The sequence below is a fragment of the Pristiophorus japonicus genome, chromosome 30, assembly GCF_044704955.1.
Source record: "Pristiophorus japonicus isolate sPriJap1 chromosome 30, sPriJap1.hap1, whole genome shotgun sequence".
Taxonomy (NCBI): Eukaryota; Metazoa; Chordata; class Chondrichthyes; family Pristiophoridae; genus Pristiophorus; species Pristiophorus japonicus.
The window spans coordinates 11200556-11226136 of NC_092006.1; the positions used below are offsets into that span (position 1 = coordinate 11200556).

Consider the following 25581-nt stretch of genomic DNA (forward strand, 5'->3'; position numbering starts at 1 on the left):
GGCTTTGGGGAGTCAGGAGGTGAGACACTCGCCACAGAATACCCAGCCTCTGACCCGCTCTTGTGGCCACAGTATTTATGTGGCTGGTCCAGTTAGGTTTCTGGTGACCCCCAGGATGTTGATGGGGGATTCGGTGATGGGAATGCCGTTGAATGTCAAGGGGCGATGGTTAGACTCTCGCTTGTTGGAGACAGCCATTGCCTGGCACTGTGGGGTGCGAATGTTACTTGCCACTTATCAGCCCAAGCCTGAATGTTGTCCAGGTCTTGCTGGATGTGGGCACGGACTGCTCCATTATCTGAGGGGTTGTGAATGGAACTGAACACTGTGCAGTCATCAGCGAACATCCCCACTTCTGACCTTCTGATGGAGGGAAGGTCATTGATGAAGAAGATGGTTGGGCCGAGGACACTGGCCTGAGGAACTGCCGCTGTCTGGCTCTCCCACCCCGGCCACATTTCCTCTGCCGCCCCCCCTCCCCCCCCCCCGGATGGGGCAGGTTTTACCGGTGTTGCTGGGGGAACTTGGGCGAGGGGGGCAAGTGACGCACAGGAGGCAGGTCGTAGTGGCTGGGGATGTGGCTGTTCTTGGGGGAGTCGTAGTGGTTCTCCTGGGGGCCGCACTCCGTCACCCCGTCGGCTCTGCTCCCTGGTCAGAGAGAGAGAGAGAACACAACGCGTCAGACCCAGGGCCCATTCCACAGGCCGCCACACCCACCCGCCATTGGGGTGAGAGAGAGAGGGGGTGATGGAGGGAGGGAGAGAGGGAGGAGGTGAGAGAGAGAGGGGGAGGGGGGGGGGAGGGAGGGGGGTGGGAGAGAAAGAGGGAGGGAGAGAAGGAGGGAGGGAGAGAGGGAGGAGGTGAGAGAGAGAGGGGGAGGGGGGGGGGAGGGAGGGGGGTGGGAGAGAAAGAGGGAGGGAGAGAAGGAGGGAGGGAGAGAGGGAGGAGGTGAGAGAGAGAGGGGGGAGGGGGGTGGGAGAGAGAGAGGGGGAGGGGGGTGGGAGAGAAAGGGAGGGAGGGGGGTGGGAGAGAAAGAGGGGAGGGGGGGGAGGGAGGGGGGTGGGAGAGAAAGAGGGAGGGAGAGAAGGAGGGAGGGAGGGGGGTGGGAGAGAAGGAGGGAGGGGGGTGGGAGAGAAGGAGGGAGGGGGGTGGGAGAGAAGGAGGGAGGGGGGTGGGAGAGGAGGGAGGGGGGTAGGAGGGAAGGAGGGAGGGAGGGAGGGGGGGGTGTGGGAGAGAAGGAAGGAGGGAGGGGGGTGGGAGAGAAGGAGGGAGGCAGAGACAGAGAGGAAGAGAGAGGGGGGAGGGGGGAAAGAGAGGGAGGGGGGGATGGGAGAGACGGAGAGAGAGGGGGGGGAGGCAGAGATGGGAGAGGGAGGGAAAGGGGTGAGGGAGAGAGAGAGAGGGTGAGAGAGGGGGGGAGGGAGGTGGAGGTGGGGGAGGGGAGGGAGAGAGGGAGGGGGAGAGAGAGGGAAAGAGAGGGAGGGGGGATGGGAGAGAGAGAGAGAGGGAGGGGGAGGGGAGGGAGGGTAGGGAGAGAGGGAGGAAGGCAGAGAGGGAGAGAGAGAGAGGGAGAGGGAGGTGAGAGAGAGAGGGGGAGGGAGGGAGGTAGGGGGAGGGAGAGAGAGAGAGAGAGGGGGAGGTAGGGGGAGGGAGGGAGCGAGAGAGAGAGGGAGAGGGGAGGGAGAGAAAGGGAAAGAAAGAGAGAGAATCGGCGAAAGAAAGGAAGACTTGCATTTAAATAGCGCCTTTCATGACCTCAGAACATCTCAAAGCGCTTTATAGCCAATGAAGTACTTTTGAAGTGTGGTCACTGTTGTAATGTGGGAAACAGCAAGCTCCCACACACAGCAATGTGATAATGATCAGGTATATCAGCACCAAGGTCGGTCTCTTGTAAAAAAAAACATCTGCCTGAGAGATAACCGCCCTTAATAGACATTTCTGTGATGTCATAGAAACATAGAAACATAGAAAATAGGTGCAGGAGTAGGCCATTCAGCCCTTCAAGCCTGCACCATCATTCAATAAGATCATGGCTGATCATTCCCTCAGTACCCCTTTCCTGCTTTCTCTCCATACCCCTTGATCCCTTTAGCCGTAAGGGCCACATCTAACTCCCTCTTGAATATATCCAATGAACTGGCATCAACAACTCTCTGCGGTAGAGAATTCCACAGGTTAACAACTCTCTGAGTGAAGAAGTTTCTCCTCATCTTAGTCCTAAATGGCCTACCCCTTATCCTAAGACTATGTCCCCTGGTTCTGGACTTCCCCAACATCAGGAACATTCTTCCTGCATCCAACCTGTCCAATCCCGTTAGAATTTTATATGTTTCTATGCGATCCCCTCTCATCCTTCTAAACTCCAGTGAATAAAGGCCCAGTTGATCCAGTCTCTCCTCATATATCAGTCCTGCCATCCCTGGAATCAGTCTGGTGAACCTTCGCTGCACTCCCTCAATAACAAGAACATCCTTCCTCAGATTAGGAGACCAAAACTGAACACAATATTCCAGGTGAGGCCTCACCAAGGCCCTGTACAACTCCCTGTACAGTAAGACCTCCCTGCTCCTATTCTCAAATCCCCTAGCTATGAAGGCCAACATACCATGTGCCTTCTTCACCGCCTGCTGTACCTGCATGCCAACTTTCAATGACTGATGTTCCCAGGTCTCGTTGCACCTCCCCTTTTCCTAATCTGCCGCCATTCAGATAATATTCTGCCTTCGTGTTTTTGACCCCAAAGTGGATAACCTCACATTTATTCACATTATACTTCATCTGCCATGTATTTGCCCACTCACCTAACCTGTCCAAATCACCCTGCAGCCTCTTAGCGTCCTCCTCACAGCTCACATCACCACCCAGCTTAGTGTCATCTGCAAACTTGAAGATATTACACTCAATTCCTTCATCGAAATCATTAATGTATATTGTAAATAGCTGTGGTCCCAGCACTGAGCCCTGCGGCACCCCACTAGTCACTGCCTGCCATTCTGAAAAGGACTCGTTTATCCCAACTCTCTGCTTCCTGTCTGCCAACCAGTTCTCTATCCACATCAGTACATTACCCCCAATACCATGTGCTTTGATTTTGCACACCAATCTCTTGTGCGGGACCTTGTCAAAAGCCTTTTGAAAGTCCAAATACACCACATCTACTGGTTCTCCCTTGTCCACTCTGCTAGTTACATCCTCAAAAAATTCCAGAAGATTCGTCAAGCGTGAATTCCCTTTCATAAATCCATGTTGACTTGGACCAATCCTGTCACTGCTTTCCAAATGCGCTGCTATTTTATCCTTAATGATTGATTCCAACATTTTCCCCACTACTGATGTCAGACTAACCGGTCTATAATTACCCGTTTTCTCTCTCCCTCCTTTTTTAAAAAGTGGTGTTACATTAGCTACCCTCCAATCCATAGGAACTGATCCAGAGTCGATCGACTGTTGGAAAATGATCACCAATGCATCCACTATTTCTAGGGCCACTTCCTTAAGTACTCTGGGATGCAGACTATCAGGCCCCGGGGATTTATCGGCCTTCAATCCCATCAATTTCCCGAACACAATTTCCCGCCTAATAAGGATATCCTTCAGTTCCTCCTCCTCACTAGACCCACTGTCCCCTAGTACATTCGGAAGGTTATTTGTGTCTTCCTTCGTGAAGACAGAACCGAAGTATTTGTTCAACTGGTCTGCCATTTCTTTGTTCCCCATTATAAATTCACCTGAGTCCCACTGCAAGGGACCTACGTTTGTCTTCACTAATCTTTTTCTCTTCACATATTTATAGAAGCTTTTGCAGTCAGTTTTTATGTTCCCTGCAAGCTTCCTCTCATACTCTATTTTCCCCCTCCTAATTAAACCCTTAGTCCTCCTCTGTTGAATTCTAAATTTCTCCCAGTCCTCAGGTTTGTTGCCTTTTCTAGCCAATTTATATGCCTCTTCCTTGGTTTTAACACTATCCTTAACTTCCCTTGTTAGCCATGGTTGAGCCACCTTCCCCGTTTTATTTTTACTACAGACGTGGCACTGGTAGCAATACGGAGATTACTACCTTTGAGGTCCTACTTTTTAATTTAGCTCCTAGCTCCCTAAATTCGTCTTATAGGACCTCATCCTGTTTTTTTACCTATATCGTTGGTATCTATATGCACCACGACAACTGGCTGTGTGACTACCGCGAGGAACACGTGAAATACAAGCTCCTCCCACCGAGCGAGACAGACGCTTGGCGTCGCGCGGATCTCCGCATGGGACAAGGTGTTGTGGAGAGATGGGGGGAGGGCAACGGGGAAGAACAAGCAATGGTACCCTCTCACCTCTCGCCCCTCACCGTCACTCATCACCTCTCCCCTCAGCTCTCACCCATCTCCCCTCACACCCCTCACCTCTCACCGTCACCCCTCTCAACCCTCACAACCCTCATCCTTCTTACACCTCATCTCTCAACCTCATCCCTCTCACCCTTCACCTCTCACCCTTCAACCACTCCCCCTCCCCCTCTTCCCCCTCCCATGCACCCCTTCTCACCCTCCCCGCACCCCCTCTCCCCTTCCTCCCATCTACCTCTCTGTCCTCTGCCCTCTCCCCCCATCGCCCTCCCCCACTCTCATTCCCCTCCCCCCAATCCCCTCCTCCCCGTCCCCCTCGCCCCGCCCCACCCCCTCGCCCCACCCCCTCTCACCTCCCTCGGGCTCTCCCATCCCCGGCTCGTCGACGAGGCCGATCTCGGCGTAGGAGGCGTCCTGGCCGGCCGGAGTGGTCATCTCCACGTAGCTGCTCTCGGAGGGTTTGGGGGCCGGCGGGGGCCCGGACAGCGAGGGCAGGTCGCGGATCGTGGCGTACGGATTCTCCCCACTGCTCACCGAACCGCAGCTGGAGGCGGAGCCTTTGATGTAATCTGTGGGTCACAAGGAGAGGTCAGGGGTCAGGGAGCATTGACAGACCGACCCCAGCACGGTCTGGGGAGGGGGAGGGGGAGGGGGAGGGGAAGGGGAAGGGGAGTTAAAGGATGGGGGAGGAGGGGAGTTAGAGTTAAAGGGTGAGGGGGCAAGGGGAGTTAGAGAGTGAGGGTAAGGGGATTAGAAGGTGAGGGGCAAGGGGAGTTAAAGGGTGAGGGGGCAAGGGGAGTTAGAGGGTGAGGGGGCGAGGGGAGTTAGAGGGTGAGGGGGCGAGGGGAGTTAGAGGGTGAGGAGACAAGAGGAGTTAGAGGGTGAGGGGCGAGGGGAGTTAGAGGCTGAGAGGCGAGGGGAGTTAGAGGGTGGGGGCGAGGGCAGTTAGAGGGTGAGGGGTGAGGGAGCATGGGGAGTTAGAGGGTGAGGGATGAGGGGGAAGGTGAGTTAGAGGGTGAGGGGTGAGAGGAATTAGAGGGTGAGGGGCAAGGGGAGTTAGAGGGTGAGGGGCGAGGGGAATTAGGGGGTGAGGGACGAGGGGCGCGAGGGGAGAGGGGTTGAAGGGTGAGCAGGTTGTCGGGAGTAGGGGCCGACGGGTTAAAGAGGAATGGGAGAGGGAGTGAAGGAGGGAGTGAGGGAGGGAGGGAGGAGATGGTGAGGGGTGAGGGCCCACCTACCTGTGTTGTAGTATTTCCCCAGGCTGTTGCTGTAACTGTAACTTCTGTCCATTCCGCAGGCTCCTGTGCAGAGCGAGGGGGAAGGGAGGGGGAGTGAGGGGGCAAGAGGGGGCAGGGAGGTGGAGGAGGGCAGAGGGGCAAGAGAGAGATGGACAGAGGGTGAGGGGAGAGAGAGAGAGGGGTTGAGAGAATGGGAGAGGGAACGAGGGGGGATGGACATTAGAGAAAGGGGAGAGAGGGAAGGGTTGATAGAGAGAGACGACATTAGATTGAGGGAGAGAAATGCGCACAGGGACAGAGAATAGCAGGGAGAGAGGGAGGAGGGAGCAGAGGGAGAGAGAGAAACAAAGAGAGGGGAATAAAGTGAGAGACAAGAGGAAGTCAGGCAGAAACAGGCAGAGACACGAAAGGGCCGTGGAGAGAGAGAGAGAGAGAGAGAGAGAGTGTGAGAGAGAGAGAGAGTGTGTGAGAGAGAGCGAGGGAGCGAGTGAGAGAGAGGGATGGAGAGAAAAGGAGAGTGAGTGAGAGAGAGAGAAAGAGAGAGAGAGTGAGAGAGAGAGAGCGAGTGTGAGAGAGAGGGAGGGAGAGAGTGTGAGAGAGGGAGAGAGAGAGGGAGAGTGCGTAAGACAGAGTGTGTGAGGGAGGGAGAGAGTGAGAGAGAGAGAGAGAGAGAGGGAGGGAGGGAGAGTGCATAAGACAGAGTGTGTGAGAGAGGGTGAGTGTGTGAGAGAGATATAGAGGGTGAGAGTGGGAGATAGGGAGAGAGGGAGAGGGAGTGAGAGGGTGAGAGAGAGCGAATGAGAGAGTGTGAGTGAGAGGGAGAGAGTGTGAGAGAGAGGGATTGTGAGAGAGAGGGAGCGAGGGAGAGAGTGAGAGAGGGAGCGAGGGAGAGAGTGAGAGTGTGCGAAAGAGAGGGAGAGAGAGTGTGTGAAAGAGAGTGTGAGGGAGCATGAGAGACAGAGACAGAGAGAGGGAGAGGGTGAGCGAGAGTTGTAAGAGTGGGAGAGTGAGTTAGACAGACACAGAGTGAGAGAAACAGAGTGATAGTGAGTGAGAAAGAGAGAATGAGAAGGAGAGAAAATGTATAAAAGAAATAGATAAATGGTAAATGTTTAATTCAACTTGTAAACATTCCATTAACCATGACATATCTGAGCTTTTAATCACCTCAATATCTAAATATTTTTTGTTTAATTTTAATTTTGCGACCATCATTTTGTGAGGGATGTTTGTGTTGGGAATTGAACCCAGTAATCCCTCCAACACTCCCAGGGCAGGTACAGCACGGGTTAGATACAGAGTCAAGCTCCCTCTACATTGTCCCATCAAACACTCCCAGGGCAGGTACAGCACGGTGTTAGATACAGAGTAAAGCTCCCTCTACACTGTCCCATCAAACACTCCCAGGGCAGGTACAGCACGGGTTAGATACAGAGTAAAGCTCCCTCTACACTGTCCCATCAAACACTCCCAGGGCAGGTACAGCACGGGTTAGATACAGAGTAAAGCTCCCTCTACACTGTCCCATCAAACACTCCCAGGGCAGGTGCAGGGGGTTAGATACAGAGTAAAGCTCCCTCTACATTGTCCCATCAAACACTCCCAGGGCAGGTACAGCACGGGTTAGATACAGAGTAAAGCTCCCTCTACACTGTCCCATCAAACACTCCCAGGGCAGGTACAGCACGGGGTTAGATACAGAGTAAAGCTCCCTCTACACTGTCCCATCAAACACTCCCAGGGCAGGTACAGGGGGTTAGATACAGAGTAAAGCTCCCTCTACACTGTCCCATCAAACACTCCCAGGGCAGGTACAGCACAGGGTTAGATACAGAGTAAAGCTCCCTCTACACTGTCCCATCAAACACTCCCAGGGCAGGTACAGCACAGGGTTAGATACAGAGTAAAGCTCCCTCTACACTGTCCCATCAAACACTCCCAGGGCAGGTACAGCACGGGTTAGATACAGAGTAAAGCTCCCTCTACACTGTCCCATCAAACACTCCCAGGGCAGGTACAGCACGGGTTAGATACAGAGTAAAGCTCCCTCTACACTGTCCCATCAAACACTCCCAGGGCAGGTACAGCACGGGGTTAGATACAGAGTAAAGCTCCCTCTACATTGTCCCATCAAACACTCCCAGGGCAGGTACAGCACGGGTTAGATACAGAGTAAAGCTCCCTCTACACTGTCCCATCAAACACTCCCAGGGCAGGTACAGCACGGGGTTAGATACAGAGTAAAGCTCCCTCTACACTGTCCCATCAAACACTCCCAGGGCAGGTACAGGGGGTTAGATACAGAGTAAAGCTCCCTCTACACTGTCCCATCAAACACTCCCAGGACAGGTACAGGGGGTTAGATACAGAGTAAAGCTCCCTCTACACTGTCCCATCAAACACTCCCAGGGCAGGTACAGCACAGGGTTAGATACAGAGTAAAGCTCCCTCTACACTGTCCCATCAAACACTCCCAGGGCAGGTACAGCACAGGGTTAGATACAGAGTAAAGCTCCCTCTACACTGTCCCATCAAACACTCCCAGGGCAGGTACAGCACGGGTTAGATACAGAGTAAAGCTCCCTCTACACTGTCCCATCAAACACTCCCAGGGCAGGTACAGCACGGGGTTAGATACAGAGTAAAGCCCTGATAGAGAATTCAAGCTCTGCAGCCTGGCTGCAGTTTTGAGAAAACACAGACCACATTGCATTAAGTCATCAATCAACTTGACGTTTTAGGACCTTTGTTAGCGAGCCAATTAAAAGGTTAACAGACTATCAATTGAGCCAATAAGGTCAAAGAAGGCGAGTTCTTTTCTGTAAATTGAATCAGGTATAAGTACAGCCATTTTGGCCATGTGGTCTCAGAAGGACAAAGGCCTGGCTTAAAGCTAGAAGCTTGTTGCTGCTGCCAGAATAAAGTTACATTAAAACTACAACCGGAGTTCGCATTTCATTGGAAATTAAGAGATCTAACAATTTTGGCATCACGAACTGGATCGCTGAGGGAAGAAACTGAATTTTGGACATCGGACCTACATACTGAGGTAAGGACTCCTCTTTATAAAAGTCCTCGGTCAAAAGTCTAAATTTGCCTCTCCTTCTATGCGATTCCGACAGCCTCCGGTTGGTAGTCGGCTCGAGGTCCCATAGATGTCTAAACTTCGGCGGTGTGTTAGTTAATTAATCACCGACCTATTGATCGGCTGGAAAGCCTACGACTCGAGACCCCAGTAAAGAAATCAGTATTATGGCAGCAGGAGATAATAGCAAAGAATTGCCTACAACTGTTAAAGGCGGGCAGGCACCACCTGAAGTTTCGCTAGATTTAATTCTCGAACAGTTGAAAGAATACATAGAGCAACAATTCAACTTATCTAAAACCTATATTAAGATCGAACAAAAGTACGGAACCTCCAAAGGACAATGGTCCTTGGACGAGATTAAAAAGGAAGGTCTGGGGTAAAACGACCCGTATGAAAAATAAAGAGCGAACTAGATGGTCCCTAGCAGTTATGGGCCAGATTCGAAACCGGAATGAAATTATAATGCGTTCCCAACATGATCGAGAACTGACCAGTACAAAGGACCAATTGCAAGCTGTTTGTGCACAGCTGGGACAGAAAAAACTTGAACTTGAAAAGCTGGAAGCGGAAGTTAAAGATCTTAAAGGTGAAATTAAAGAATGGAAAAAATCATTAGGTCAAGAGACAGTAATAGGAAAAGGAAAATGTATCGGTCAATTCCCAGGGTACCCATGTTTGGATAAATTAAAAGCGCAAACCCGAAGACACGACCGAGGAATAGATACGGATTCTGAATCCTCTGACGATACAGGGTCGGAGGATGAAGAATTAGGGGTGCGCTTTGCCCCGTTTAAAAAAAGGCGAGTTGTCAAATCAGAAGAGACTGCGGATGAGGGCGGAACCAAAAAAACGAGGAAAAGGGTGTATGAAAAATACTTAGTTCATGCTCCGGCAGACCCAGAGAAAATTGATAAATGGTCCAAGGAATTGCCCAATCCAAAGAAAGGGGGAGTGAAAACGTGGGACCAATTGGACCGCTTAAGAAATATATATCAACTTCATCCCTGGGACGGAGTGCAAATTTTGACCATAATGGTGTCAAAAACACAGGGAATAAAATTGCACGACAAGGTAGAAGAAGCTTTGGGGTAGGATGGGCAAGAATTAGATGCAGGATGGGAGGCGATTAAACACTGGCTGCAAGCCTTCAGTCCAGCTAAGAGAGACTGGGGAAAAATTGCAGCCTGCCAACAGAAAGGAACAGAGGAGGTCCTGGAGTATGACGAGTGGTTTAGATGCACGTGGCTAGAACATTCGGGTATGAATAATACGGATGAGGAAATGGATGAACAAGTGTTTGGACCCCTGAAAGCAGCTTTCGTGGCAGGTCTAAAGCCAGAACTGTCCAAAATGCTTACGGTAGTGTTACCGGACTGGGAAGGTAGAGGAACTACCTTTGCAGCATTGGTGGATCGATGTAACCAATTAGATCGGGATTATGGGAGCTAAAGTCCGAGCTGTACAGGCTATGGGATGGAAATCCCAGGATTCTGATAAACAGTCATTAGGAAAATTACCCGGAAAATGTCATTATTGTGGGAAAGAAGGTCACTGGGCCAAGACGTGCAGGGAAAAACAGAAAGGTCGTGGCTGGGGAAGAGGATGCAGCCAGGGACATAATTCAGCCAACAAACCAGGCTTGTCACAAGATTACAACCTCATAGAAGCATTTAAGCGACTGACAATACAACAACAGAAGGAGTTACTTGGGATAGCAAAAAGCGGTTAGAGCCCACCCTGGCCCCCCTCCTCGCACTAATACAACAGAAGAGAGATGGGCTATATATAACTGTGAGGGTGGGCGATAAGGATGTGGACTGTCTTTTAGACACAGGGGCGGAATTAACATGCTTACCCCTACAATATGGAGACTTTTTGCCATTGGATGGTAGGGCACGTACAGCCTATGGAGTTGGGGGCCATAAAATGGAAATTAAAAGGACAACACCGGTACTTATCGGGCTGGGTCCACATGAACTAACCACGCCGGTCTGGATAGGCCCAGTAGATCAACCCCTTTTGGGAATGGACGTTCTAATCCAAATAGATTCATCGTTGCATTTCGAGAATGGTCGGGTGACATGGTCAATTAGAACTTTGAAGAAAGAAGAATTGAAGGAACACCCGATATGGGCTAAAGATAGGAACGATTGTGGCCTACTCCAGATGGAGCCTGCGTCATTTACAGGGACCAAGCCTCCATGCACTAAACAGTATCCCATCAGTCCAACTGCCATCCCGGGAATCTTACCGGTTATTCAGCAATTGGAGAAACAAGGGGTGTTTATTAAAACGCATAGCTCCTCCAATAGCCCCGTGTGGCCGGTACAGAAATCTAATGAGACTTGGCGTTTGACTGTCGATTATAGGAAAGCTAACCAGTGTATTGATCAAAAAGCTCCTTTGGTCGCAGATCCCTTCACCATTTTTAATGCCCTCAAACCGGAACATAAATATTTCTCGGTTATAGATATGGCCAACGGATTTTGGTCGGTGCCTCTGGCACCGGAGGTTCGACAGTGGTCTGCTTTCACGGTCCAAGGACAACAGTATACTTGGACCCGGTTACCGCAGGGTTTCCACAACAGCCCTACGGTATTCCACATGGCTTTACAAAGCCATTTGCGAGAATTACCTCCCCTGTCATCCACAGTCATCCAATATGTAGACGATATCCTGCTAGCTTCAAACACGGAAGAACAGCATGAACAAGATTTACGAGCTTTGCTGGATCACCTTCGGCTGAAAGGACATAAAGCCAGCATCGACAAAGCACAAATATCCCAAGAAGAGGTTGTATACCTGGGACAAAAGATTTCACAAGGAAAGAGAGAACTTACCCAGGATAGAACTGCAGCTATTCGGGCCGCTAAAAACCCACCACTATTCAGGAACTAAGGTCTTTTTTGGGATTGTGTAACATTAACAGAAATTGGATTGACTCCTTCACACAGCTTGCTCAGACACTGAATGATATTTTAAAGGGGAAACGTGCCTCTAAAGAAGACATCACCCTCACTAAGGAACAGCAAGAGGCCTTCCTGAGTTTGAAAAAGGCTTTGTGTTCGGCACTGGCTCTGGGAATCCCCGACAGTGGAAAGCCATTTACCCTGTTTGTCCATGAGAAAGAAGGATATATGACAGCGATACTGACACAAGAACATGGGGATCGGCAAAGACCTATTGGCTATTATTCAGCAAAACTGGATGCGGTAGCCCTCGGATGGGGAAGTTGCCTAAGGGCCATGGAAGCTACATGTCGAGCAGTAATGATCACTGCGGGTCTAGTCCTCGACCAAAAGCTGATTGTCAAGTGTCCCCACACCATACACGCTTTGCTGTCTATGAATAGAATGTCTCAGGTGACGGCAGCAAGATAGACCCGCTGGACAGCAGTTTTGGAAGCTCCTAATCTCCATATCGTCCGGGCCAGCCCGGTTAATTCCGCAACTATGCTCCCGATGTCAGAATCGAGTGAGCAAGAGGGGGGAGAATGTGAAGAGCATGACTGCGTGGAGATTTTAAAAGAAACAGAAGAAGCAGCCTTAGCAGCAGAGGAGCCTCTGCACAACCCAGACCTCATCCTGTTTACAGATGGTTCCTCCTTTGTTGACAATGGTACCAGAAAAGCAGGATGGGCAGTTACAACCTTATATGAGGTAGTGGCAAAAGGATGTTTACCCTCAGGAACGTCAGCACAACAGGTCGAGTTACGGGCCCTGTCAGAAGCATGTCGCATAGCAGAAGGACACACAGCTAATGTCTACACAGATTCGTGTTATGCTTTTGGAGTCGCTCATGACTTTGGTCTGTTGTGGCGGAAAAGGGGATTCCTCACTGCTGCTGGTACACCTATCCGAAATGGAAAAGAAGTCCGAGACTTACTAAGATTCTGACGGGACTGGACAGGTTAGATGCAGGAAGAATGTTCCTGATGTTGGGGAAGTCCAGAACCAGGGGACACAGTCTTAGGATAAGGGGCAGGCCATTTAGGACTGAGATGAGGAGAAACTTCTTCACTCAGAGTTGTGAACCCGTGGAATTCTCTACCGCAGAGAGTTGTTGATGCCAGTTCATTGGATATATTAAAGAGGGAGTTAGATGTGGCCCTTAAGGCTAAAGGGATCAAGGGGTATGGAGAGAAAGCAGGAAAGGGGTACAGAAGGAATGATCAGCCATGATCTTATTGAATGGTGGTGCAGGCTCGAATGGCCTACTCCTGCACCTATTTTCTATGTTTCTATGTCTAATGAAGGTTCGATACAGGTTTAGCATAACTTCACTACTTTTCAATTCTATCCCTCTAGAAATAAACCCTAGTTCTTGGTTTGTTTTTATCATGACCTCGCTAAGCAAGGTCAGGATCTCTTATCGGGACAGGGCAGGAAAGTGGAGTTGAGGTCGAAGATCAGCCATGATCCTATTGAATGGCGGAGCAGGCTCGAGGGGCCGTATGCCTACTCCTGCTCCTATTTCTTATGTTCTTACCAAAATCCTTGTGTTTGGGGCTGCGTTTCCAGTCAGCGGGTAGGGTCGCGATGCTCTCCAGGCAGGGTCCTGTCCTGTCCTTATCCAAGTTCTTCTTGTTAGCGAAAAGCTGGTTATTGGTGGTCTGTTCGGGCGGATGACATCGGCAAAAGTCAACTCGCGGAGCATTGTTGTACAAAATTCCCAACTACACACACCCGCTAGATGCAGGGAGGATGTTTCCCCCGGGCTGGGGAGTCTAGAACCAGGGGTCACACAGTCTCAGGATAAGGGGTCGGCCATTTAGGACTGAGATGAGGAGAAATTTCTTCACCCAGAGGGTGGTGAATCTTTGGAATTGTCTGCCCCAGAGGACTGTGGAGGCTCAGTTGTTGAGTATATTCAAGGCTGATATCCATAGATTTTTGAATGTGAAAAAGACCCATTGATCCCTACTCTCTCTTTTCTATCTGTTGACCAATCCTTTATCCATGCTAATACCTTGCCCCCAACTCCATCTTGCTTCACAACCTTTTCAAATGTCTTTTGGAAATCCAAATATACTACATCCACTGGGTTCCCTTTTATCTACCCTACTCATTACATCCTCAAAAAACTCTTAACAAATTTTGCAGACAAATTGTTTGAGTTGGGATGAGATGAATTGAGATGGGTTGGGATGAATCGGGTTAAGATGGGATGGGTTGGGATGAGATGAGCGTAGAGGGTTAGGTGAGCTAGGCTGGGATGTTAGGCTAGGCTGAGATAAGTTGGAATGAGGTAGGAGGGAATGGGATGTGCTAGGATAAGAAGGTTTTGACCGAGTAGGGTTGGAATGAGATGAATTGCGATGCGATGGGTCCGGATGAAGGAAAAGTGTCAGTAGTCCATTTGATCTCATCCTTGCTGAATTTGAACGCCCCTTATTCTATGACCTCTGCCCCCTGAGCATTTCTGTGGGACAACCGCTAATGGTGAGGAGAAGGATATACTTGCTTTGGAGGCTGTTCAGAGAAGGTTCACTCGGTTGATTCCGGGGATGAGGGGGTTGACTTATGAGGAAAGGTTGAGGAGGTTGGGCCTCTACTCATTGGAATTCAGAAGAATGAGAGGTGATCTTATCGAAATGTATAAGATTATGAGGGGGCTTGACAAGGTGGATGCAGAGAGGATGTTTCTACTGATGGGGGAGATAGAACTAGGGGGCATGGTCTTAGAATAAGGGGCTGCCTATTTAAAACAGAGGTGAGGAGAAATTTCTTCTCTCAGAGGGTTGTAAATCTGTGGGATTCACTGCCTCAGAGAGCTGTGGAGGCTGGGACATTGAATAAATTTAGGACAGAAATAGACAGTTTCTTAACCGATAAGGGGATAAGGGGGCGGGCAGGGAAGTGGAGCTGAGTCCATGATCGGATCAGCCACGATCGTATTGAATGGTGGAGCAGGCTCGAGGGGCCGAATGGCCGACTCCTGTTCCTGTTTCTTATGTTCTTATGTTAAGGAGGATCTTGAACCTCAAGCAGAGCGATGAGATAATGATGTCTCCCACATCGGTCGCCTCGCCCAGTGCTGGGTTCGGAGTCGAATTGGAAGGGTTCTTGGAAGTAGAAGGAACTCCCAGCATACCCTCCCCCCCCACCCACCCGCCTCATGTCAGAGGAGGTGAGAGGGTCAGACAGCAAGGTCACGGGGGGGCGGTGGGGGGGGGGGGTGGGTGGAACTTGGAAAAGGCCACTTTTGTCAACAGTTGGGTTTCCAAGCACAAGGCATCTGTAACCCAGGCTTGTAAGAAATGGCTTGAGGTCAAAAAGTCTCTTCCGATTGGTGTTCCCCACCCCTAAAGAGAGAATAAAAGACCTGGAAGGCGTTTCAGGGCAGATGGTGAAGATAAGAGCTGTTCGTGCTACCAGCCTATCTGCCCGATCGGGACTAGTACCAGCTCCTTGTCATGGTCGTACGTCTATCCTGATTGTGTGCTGTGTTCGACCTCCCGCTCCCGTAATAAAATGCCAAATAACTCCGAAGACCCTTTGGGTAATCTGTGGGTGACCTGTGATCCTAAATCTTATAGGGTCAGCTGACCCAGGTTCCAGGTCTGGTCAGGTAAGCATCATCATCGAAGGCAGTCTCACGGAATCGAGGAAGACTTGCTTCCACTCTTAACATGAGTTCTTCGGTGACTGAACAGTCCAATACGAGAGCCACAGTCCCTGTCACAGGTGGGACAGACAGTGGTTGAGGGAAGGGGAGGGTGGGACTGGTTTGCCGCATGCTCCTTCCGCTGCCTGCGCTTGCTTTCTGCACGCTCTCGGCGACGAGACTCAAGGTGCTCAGCGCCCTCCCGGATGCTCTTCCTCCACTTAGGGCAGACTGGTCTTTGGGCCAGGGACTCCCAGGTGTCGGTGGGGATGTTGCACTTTATCAGGGAGGCTTCCCATATCTCGGGAGCCTCCTATCAACAAGAGCAGGCATTGACGACGAGATCCAACACCGCCTCCAGTGCGCCAATGCAGCCTTCGGCCGCCTGAGGAATAGAGTGTTTGAAGACCAGGCCCTCAAATCTACCACCAAGCTCATGGTCTACAGGGCTGTAGTGATACCCGCCCTCCTGTATGGCTCAGAGACATGGACCATGTACAGTAGACACCTCAAGTCGCTGGAGAAATACCACCAACGATGCCTCCACAAGATCCTACAAATCCCCTGGGAGGACAGACGCACCAACGTTAGCGTCCTCGACCAGGCCAACATCCCCAGCATCGAAGCACTGACCACACTCGACCAGCACCGCTGGGCGGGCCACATTGTCCGCATGCCCAACACGAGACTCCCAAAGCAAGCGCTCGACTCAGGTGAGCATACTTTGGCCAACTGACGGAACGGAACACCTTGGCACTCGCCCACCCAAACATGGAGAGAACGTCCAATCGGGATCCACGGATTCTGGCACCCATCCCCCCCCCCCCCTCCCCCAACCCCTGCCCACCCAGGTACCAATTTAAAACTCGTGCCCGTTGTGGGTGGTAGAGCAGAAAGAGGCCTTACCTTGATGGAGCTGAGCCTGTCGTGGTTGTTGGGGGGAGGCGGGAGGCTAGGCCCACACTGGGACAACGTGTGGTAGCTCGGGTTGGCATAATAGTGGACGTAACTGTGCGGCACATCTGGGGAAAGAAGGTCAACAAGGGTCAAGGTCACGGGAAGAAAGGCAGAAGGAAACAGTACAGTACCATAGTACCGTCCCTCCGACAGTGCGCCGCTCCCTCAGTACTGCCCCTCCAACAGTGCGGCGCTCCCTCAGTACTGCCCCTCCATCAGTGCAGCGCTCCCTCAGTACTGCCCCTCCGACAGTACGGCGCTCCCTCAGTACTGACCCAGTGCGGCGCTCCCTCAGTATTTCCCCTCCGACAGTGCTGCACTCCCTCAGTATTGCCCCTCCGACAGTGCGGCGCTCCCTCAGCAGTGCCCCTTCGACAGTGCGGTGCTCCCTCAGTACCGCCCCTCCGACAGTGCGGCGCTCCCTCAGTACCGCCCCTCCGACAGTGCGGCCCTCCCTCAGTACTGCCTCTCCAACAGTGCGGCGCTCCCTCAGTACCGCCCCTCCGACAGTGCGGCACTCCCTCAGTACTGCCTCTCCGACAGTGCGGCACTCCCTCAGTACCGCCCCTCCGACAGTGCGGCACTCCCTCAGTACTGCCTCTCCGACAGTGCGGCACTCCCTCAGTACCGCCCCTCCGACACTGCAACACTCCCTCAGTACTGCCCCTCCGACAGTGCAGCGCTCCCTCAGCACTGCCCCTCCGACAGTGCGGCACTCCCTCAGCACTGCCCCTCCGACAGTGTGGCACTCCCTCAGCACTGCCCCTCCGACAGTGCGGCACTCCCTCAGTACTGCCCCTCCGACAGTGCGGCACTCCCTCAGCACTGCCCCTCCGACAGTGCGGCACTCCCTCAGCACTGCACAGGGAGTGTCGGCCTGGATTATGGGCTCGAGTCTCTGGAGTGGGACTCGAACCCACGACCTTCTGACACGGAGGCGAGAGAGAGAGAGCTGCCCACTGAGCCACGGCTGAAAGCCAAATCAGCGAATTGAGCCCAAACCGGGGATGGAACCAGCATTGTGCGGCTGGGTAGAGGGGCATTCACCCACTGACACAGCCAGCCAATCCACAGATACATTCACAGGGCATAAACTCTGTGAAATTCAACCAACTCCGCCTCAAGGTTGTCTACAGATTCGTGCCTTTCTCAGTTCTGGTTGCCACACAGCCCTCATGAGAGTGGTGGGGAGACGGTTACTGTCGGATCTATCACAGCTCCGAGGAACACAGGAGCAGGAGGAGGCCATTCAACCCCTCGAGCCTGTTCCGCCATTCAATGAGAGCATGGCTGATCTATGACCCAACTCCATTTACCCGCTGTAATGTATATAGTACCTGCCCTGGGAGTGTTTGATGGGACAGTGTAGAGGGAGCTTTACTCTGTATCTAACCCCCTGTACCTGCCCTGGGAGGGTTTGACGGGACAGTGTAGAGGGAGCTTTACTCTGTATCTAACCCCGTGTACCTGCCCTGGGAGTGTTTGATGGGACAGTGTAGAGGGAGCTTTACTCTGTATCTAACCCCCTGTACCTGCCCTGGGAGTGTTTGATGGGGCAGTGTAGAGGGAGCTTTACTCTGTATCTAACCCCGTGCTGTACCTGCCCTGGGAGTGTTTGATGGGACAGTGTAGAGGGAGCTTTACTCTGTATCTAACCCCCTGTACCTGCCCTGGGAGTATTTGATGGGACAGTGTAGAGGGAGCTTTACTCTGTATCTAACCCCCTGTACCTGCCCTGGGAGTGTTTGATGGGACAGTGTAGAGGGAGCTTTACTCTGTATCTAACCCCGTGTACCTGCCCTGGGAGTGTTTGATGGGGCAGTGTAGAGGGAGCTTTACTCTGTATCTAACCCCCTGTACCTGCCCTGGGAGTGTTTGATGGGACAGTGTAGAGGGAGCTTTACTCTGTATCTAACCCCGTGCTGTACCTGCCCTGGGAGTGTTTGATGGGACAGTGTAGAGGGAGCTTTACTCTGTATCTAACCCCGTGCTGTACCTGCCCTGGGAGTGTTTGATGGGACAGTGTAGAGGGAGCTTTACTCTGTATCTAACCCCGTGCTGTACCTGCCCTGGGAGTGTTTGATGGGGACGGTGTAGAGGGAGCTTTACTCTGTATCTAACCCCGTGCTGTACCTGCCCTGGGAGTGTTTGATGGGGACGGTGTAGAGGGAGGTTACTCTGTATGTGGTCCTGGGAGTCATGTGCCACCAACACCGCGAGCGTGTGCCTATCTGACACCGCGATGCCCAGCCCCACCGATGCCCCGTGCCGGGTCTGGCCTGGTGTCCCCTCACCTGGCACAGCGTACTCCCCGCTCATCATGCCCACGGCGGGCGTGTAGGACACGGCGGGGATCCGGTTGCTCTTGCTCCTGTACTTGTAGCGGAAGCAGATGAAGAGAACGAGCAGGATGACCACGGCTGCCAGCAGTACGATGATCCCGATGATCGCCCCCAGTGAGCCCCCCTCCGCCGGGGCGGCCGGGACCATCCCGGTGGATTCGTTCTCTGGAACGGCGGAGAGGAAATCGGCGTGAATAAGAACATCAGAAATAGGAGCAGGAGTCGGCCATTCGGCCCCTCGAGCCTGCTCCACCATTCAATACGATCGTGGCTGATCTGATCATGGACTCAGCTCCACTTCCCTGCCCGCCCCCTTATCCCTTATCGGTTAAGAAACTCTCTATTTCTGTCTTAAATATATTCAATGTCCCAGCTTCTACAGCTGAGGCAGCGAATTCCACAGATTTACAACCCTCTGAGAGAAGAAATTCCTCCTCATCTCAGTTTTAAATGGGCGGCCCCTTATTCTAAGACCATGCCCCCTAGTTCTAGTCTCCCCCATCAGTGGAAACATCCTCTCTGCATCCACCTTGTCAAGCCCCCTCATAATCTTATACGTTTCGATAAGATCACCTCTTATTCTTCTGAACTCCAATGAGTAGAGGCCCAACCTCCTCAACCTTTCCTCATAAGTCAACCCCCTCATCCCCGGAATCGGCCGAACCTTCTCTGAACTGCCTCCAAAGCAAGTATATCCTTTCGTAAATATGGAAACCAAAACTGCACGCAGTACTCCAGGTGTGGCCTCACCAATACCCTGTATAACTGGAGCAAGAATTCCCTGCTTTTATACTCCATCCCCTTTGAATAAAGCGGGATTGCCGGCCTCGGACGCATCCCGCGATGCCCCATTAGTACACAGCGCTGTAAATTAACCATTTCACAACCACAGGACGTTCCAAAGCGCTTTAAATTACACTCTGTGTGTAGGCTTCTGAAGTCACAGTGGCTCGAATTGCACTTTGCAAAGTCACTCGGAACTTGGGACTGGCCAGTTCCAATTGCACATTCCCAAGAAACGTCTGGGCGTGGCCTCTCCTCCAAAGGAACCAATTAGGTCATGTGACCGTGGAGCGTGTTTTTCTAGAGCAAATCACTCCACCCATAAAAAAAAAAGTTGGGCAACTTTGAGGTGACTGGGAGGGCGAGAGGATGTGGGAGCAGTCGGGTTGTGACACCAAAATTTGGCGCCGTCCTTATAAGCTCACAATTACTCCAGAACTTAAAAACAAGTCTAAATTGTGGAGGCCATTCGGCCCCTCAAGTCATCTGATAGATCATGGCTGATCTGTATCTTAACTCCATCTACCCGCCTTGGTTCCGTAACCCTCAATACCCTCGCAACAATGAACAATCTCAGTTTTGAGAGCTCCAATTGACCTCCGGCCTCAACAGCTTTTTGGGGAAGAGAGTTCCAGGTTCCCACGGCCCTTTGTGTGAAGAAGTGCTCCCTGACATCACCCCTGAACGGCCGGGCTCTGATTTTAAGGTGAGGCCCCCTTGTTATGGACTCCCCCCACCAGAGGAAACAGTTTCTCTCTCTATCTACTCCTTTAATCATCTTAAACACCTCGATTAGATCACCCCTTAATTATGTCGGATATACGGCACAGAAACAGGCCATTGGGCCCAACCAGTCCGTGCCGGAGTTTATGTTCCACTCGAGCCTCCTCCCGTCTTTCCTCATCTAACTCTATCAGCATAACCCTCTATTCCCTTCTCCCTCGTATGCTTGTCTCATCATCCTCATAGGCAGTCCCTCGGAGTCGAGGAAGACTTGCTTCCACTCTAAAAGTGAGTCCTTAGGTGGCTGAACAGTCCAATACGAGAGCCACAGTCCCTGTCACAGGTGGGACAGACAGTGGTTGAGGGAAGGGGAGGGTGGGACAGGTTTGCCGCACGCTCCTTCCGCTGCCTGCGCTTGGTTTCTGCACGCTCTCGGTGACGAGACTCGAGGTGCTCAGCGCCCTCCCGGATGCTCTTCCTCCACTTAGGGCGGACTGGTCTTTGGGCCCAGGGCCTCCCAGGTGTCGGTGGGGATGTTGCATTTTTATCAGGGAGGCTTTGAGAGTGTCCTTGAAATGTTTCCTCTGCCCACCTTGTGCTCGCTTGCCGTGAAGGAGTTCCGAGTAGAGCGCTTGCCTAGCCTAAATACATCGATACTATTCGCCTCAACCCCTCCCTGTGGCAGCGAGTTCCACATTCTCACCACTCTCTGGGTAAAGAAGTTTCTCCTGAATTCCCCATTGGGTTTCTGATTGACTATCTAATATTGATGGCCTCTAGTTATGCCCTTCCCCACAAGTGGAAACACTCTCTCTGTATCCACTCGATCAAAACCTTGCATCATTTTAAAGACCTCTATTAGCTCACCCCTCAGCCTTCTTTTTGCAAGAGAAAAGAGACCCAGCCTGTTCATCCTTTCCTCATACGTATACCCTCGCATTTCAGGTATCATCCTTGTAAATCTTCTCTGCTCCCTCTCTCAGTGCTACAGCCACTTTTTCAGTACAGGCACTGTTTTAATGTAGGAAAGGCAGCAGCCAATTTGCTCACAGCAAGATCCCATAAACACCAATCAGGTGAATGATCCCGATAATCTTTATTTTTGACGATGTTAGCTAAGGTTTAAATATTGGCCCCAGGACACCCGGGGAGAACTACCCCTGCTCTTCTTCCAATAGTGGCCCCGGGATCTTTTACATCCACCCGAGAGGGCAGACGGGGCCTCGGTTTAATGTCTCATCCTGAAAGACTGCACCTCCGACAGTGCGGCGCTCCCTCAGTACTGCCCCTCCGACAGTGCGGCGCTCCCTCAGTACAGCCCCTCCGACAGTGCGGCGCTCCCTCAGTACTGCCCCTCCGACAGTGCGGCACTCCCTCAGTACTGCCCCTCCGACAATGTGGCACTCCCTCAGTACTGCCCCTCCGACAGTGCGGCGCTCCCTCAGTACTGCCACTCCGACAGTGCGGCACTCCCTCAGTACTGCCCCTCCGACAGTGCGGTGCTCCCTCAGTACTGCCCCTCCGACAGTGCGGTGCGCCCTCTGTACTGCCCCTCCGACAGTGCAGCGCTCCCTCAGTACTGCCCCTCCGACAGTGCGGTGCGCCCTCTGTACTGCCCCTCCGACAGTGCAGCGCTCCCTCAGTACTGCCCCTCCGACAATGTGGCACTCCCTCAGTACTGCCCCTCCGACAGTGCGGCGCTCCCTCAGTACTGCCCCTCCGACAGTGCGGTGCTCCCTCAGTACTGCCCCTCCGACAGTGCGGTGCGCCCTCTGTACTGGCCCTCCGACAGTGCGGCGCTCCCTCAGTACTGGCACTGGGAGTGTGGGCCTGGGTTTTGGGCTCGGGGCTCTGGAGCGGGACTCGAACCCACGACCTTTTGACTGAGAGGCGAGAGAGAGAGAGCTGCCCACTGATGGTGGGTTGGCGATGCGGATGGGGTAGGGGAATGGGATGATCCTGAAATAATGACCCTGTAGCTTACCCGGGCAACTTCCGGTCATGTGATCGCAGGTGGCGTTGTTGGGGCAGTCACATGGCAGCAGGCAGTTGTGGCCGTAGGTCTTGCTGGGACACTCTGTGAAATGTGGAGAAGAGGTGGTTTCGCATTAACAGTGGGCTGGATGATGTGAGGCACTTAGTCTTCCTGCATCTAACCTGTCCAGTCCCGTCAGAATTTTATATGTTTCTATGAGATCCCCTCCCATTCTTCTAAATTCCAGTGAATATAAGCCCAGTCGATCCAGTCTTTCTTCATATGTCAGTCCTGCCATTCTGGGAATCAGTCTGGTGAACCTTCGCTGCACTCCCTCAATAGCAATGTCCTTCCTCAGATTAGGAGACCAAAACTGAACACAGTGCAAGGCCCTGTACAACTGCAGTAAGACCTCACTGCTCCGATACTCAAATCCCCTCGCTATGAAGGCCAACATACCATTTGCCTTCTTCATCGCCTGCTGTACCTGCATGCCAACTTTCAATGACTGATGTACCATGACACCCAGGTCTCGTTGCACCTCCCCCTTTTCCTAATCTGTCGCCATTCAGATAATATTCTGCCTTCCTGTTTTTGCCTCCAAAGTGGATAACCTCACATTTATCCACATTATACTGCATCTGCCATGCATTTGCCCACTCGCCTAACCTGTCCAAGTCACCCTGCAGCCTCTCAGCGTCCTCCTCACAGCTCACACTGCCACCCAGCTTAGTGTCATCTGCAAACTTGGAGATATTACATTCAATTCCTTTGTCTAAATCATTAATGTATATTGTAGGCAGCTCACCATCACCATCATCATCACAGGCAGTCCCTTAGAATCTAGTCCTAAAGTGAGTCCTTAGGTGGCTGAACAGTCCAATACGAGAGACACAGACCCTGTCACAGGTGGGACAGACATTCTTCGGGGGAAGGGGTGGGTGGGACTGGTCTGTCGCACGCACTGACCTCTTCACGCTCGCGGCGTTGAGATTCGAAGAGCTCAGCGCCCTCCCGGAGACACGTTCTCCACCGAGGGCGGTCTTTGGCCAGGGACTCCCAGATGTCAGTGGTGATGTGACACTTTATCACCACCGCCTGGTCAAGGGGCGATTAGGGACGGGCAATAAATGCTGGGCCTTGCCGGCGAGGCCCACATCCCAGGAACGAGTAGAAAAAAAACCAAACTTACGTAGTTCACAGTGTGTCCCCACGTAACCACGGCGACAGAGGAACCGCCCCGTCAGGTAATCGCAGTCCGCTTGGTTCTGGCACAGACATGGGGGGTCGCAATTTCTCCTGTACACTCCCGGCACGCAGACTGCAAACGAAACAGGACACGGAGGACAGCAGCGAACTAGCCCAGGGAGGCCCGTCGTCCTCTTGAAAGACAACTTCCGTGGACGAGGGCTGTCTTCGCTACTCTTGCCGCGTACTGCGCGCGTGGCTGTGAATTGCACCTGAAGCTGGGCAGAGGAAACGTTACAGGGGACATCCTCAAAGCCCCCCTGATAAAGTGCAACATCCCCACCGACACCTGGGAGTCCCCGGGCCCAAAGACCAGTCCGCCCGAAGTGGAGGAAGTGCATCCGGGAGGGCGCTGAGCACCTCGAGTCTCGTCGCCGAGAGCGTGCAGAAACCAAGCGCAGGCAGCGGAAGGAGCGTGCGGCAAACCAGTCCCACCCACCCCTTCCCTCAACCACTGTCTGTCCCACCTGTGACAGGGACTGTGGCTCTCGTATTGGACTGTTCAGTCACCTAAGAACTCATTTTAAGAGTGGAAGCAAGTCTTCCTCGATTCCGAGAGATTGCCTATGATGATGATGATGAATTGTGCACTCCCCGATTTCCATCACTTCACCATTAGCCTTCCGCACCGCCTATTCCCACCTCCGTAACATCGCCCGTCTCCACCCCTTGCCTCAGCTCATCCGCTGCTGAAGCCCTCATCCGTGCCTCTTGTTACCTCCAGACTTGACTATTCCAACACACTCCTGGCCGGCCTCCCACATTCTACCCGACGTAAGCCAGAGGTGATCCAAAACTCGGCTGCCCCCGTATCCTAACTCGCACCGAGTCCCGCTCACCCATCACCCCCTGTGCTCGCTGCCCCCGTGTCCTAACTCGCACCAAGTCCCACTCACCCATCACCCCCTGTGCTCGCTGCCCCCGTGTCCTAACTCGCACCGAGTCCCACTCACCCATCACCCCCTGTGCTCACTGCCCCCGTGTCCTAACTCGCACCGAGTCCCACTCACCCATCACCCCCTGTGCTCACTGACCCCGTGTCCTAACTCGCACCGAGTCCCGCTCACCCATCACCCCCTGTGCTTGCCGACTTACACTGGCTCCCGGTTAAGCAACACCTCGATTTTAAAATTCTCAGCCTCGTGTTCAAATCCCTCCCTATCTCTGTAATCTCCTCCAGCCCCACAACCCCCGAGATCTCTGCACTCCTCTAATTCTGCCCTCTTGACCATCCCTGATTATAATCGCTCCACCATCGGTGGCCGTGCCTTCAGCTGCCTGGGCCCCAAGCTCTGGAACTCCCTCCCGAAACCTCGCCACCTCTCTCTCCTCCTTTAAGACGCTCCTTAAAACCGACCTCTTTGACCCAGCTTTTGGTCGCCTGTCCCTAATATCTCCTTATGTGGCCTGGTGTCAATTTTTGTCTGATAATCGCCCCTGTGAAGCGCCTTAGGATGTTTTATTACGTTTTTGGACGTGTAGTGTATTTAGATTTTCAAACGGCTTTTGACAAGGTCCCACACAAGAGATTAGTGTGCAAAATTAAAGCACATGGTATTGGGGTTAACGTACTGACATGGATAGAGAACTGGTTGGCAGACAGGAAGCAGAGAGTCGGGATAAACGGGTCCTTTTCAGAATGGCAGGCAGTGACTAGTGAGCTACCACAGGGTTCAGTGCTGGGACCCTAGCTATTTACAATATACATTAATAATTTAGATGAAGGAATTGACTGTAATATCTCCAAGTTTGCAGATGACACTAAGCTGGGTGGCGGTGTGAGCTGTGAGGAGGATGCTAAGAGGCTGCAGGGTGACTTGGACAGGTTAGGTGAGTGGGCAAATGTATGGCAGATGCAGTATAATGTGGATAAATGTGAGGTTATCCACTTTGGAGGCATTAACAGGAAGAGAGTATATTATCTGACTGGTGACAGATTAGGAAAAGGGGAGGTGCAACGAGACCTGGGTGTCATGATACATCAGTCATTGAAGGTTGGCATGCAGGTACAGCAGGCGGTGAAGCAGGCAAATGGCATGTTGGCCTTCATAGCGAGAGAATTTGAGTAGAGGAGCAGGGAGGTCGTACTGCAGTTGTACAGGTCCTTGGTGAGGCCACACCTGGAATATTGTGTACAGTTTTGGTCTCCTAATCTGAGGAAGGACATTCTTGCTATTGAGGGAGTGCAGCGAAGGTTCACCAGACTGATTCCCGGGATGGCAGGACTGACATATCAGGAGAGACTCGATCGACTGAACCGGTATTCACTGGAGTTTAGAAGAAT

The 25581-nt window shown here is 52.3% G+C and overlaps 1 protein-coding gene across 1 annotated transcript in view; it reads right to left on the bottom strand.

Moving 5' to 3' along the window:
* Window positions 1-448: 448 nt before the first annotated feature.
* Window positions 449-25581, bottom strand: part of LOC139240216 (multiple epidermal growth factor-like domains protein 10) — a 232263-nt gene continuing 207130 nt past the window's right edge. The window contains exons 17-23 of the mRNA XM_070868687.1: window positions 22059-22151; window positions 18521-18733; window positions 16176-16291; window positions 13152-13275; window positions 5576-5638; window positions 4691-4906; window positions 449-648 (exon numbers count right to left, since the gene is read on the bottom strand). Of these exons, the coding sequence (XP_070724788.1) occupies window positions 503-648; window positions 4691-4906; window positions 5576-5638; window positions 13152-13275; window positions 16176-16291; window positions 18521-18733; window positions 22059-22151 (971 nt within the window). The 3' untranslated portion in view covers window positions 449-502. The remainder of the gene's footprint in view (window positions 649-4690; window positions 4907-5575; window positions 5639-13151; window positions 13276-16175; window positions 16292-18520; window positions 18734-22058; window positions 22152-25581) is intronic.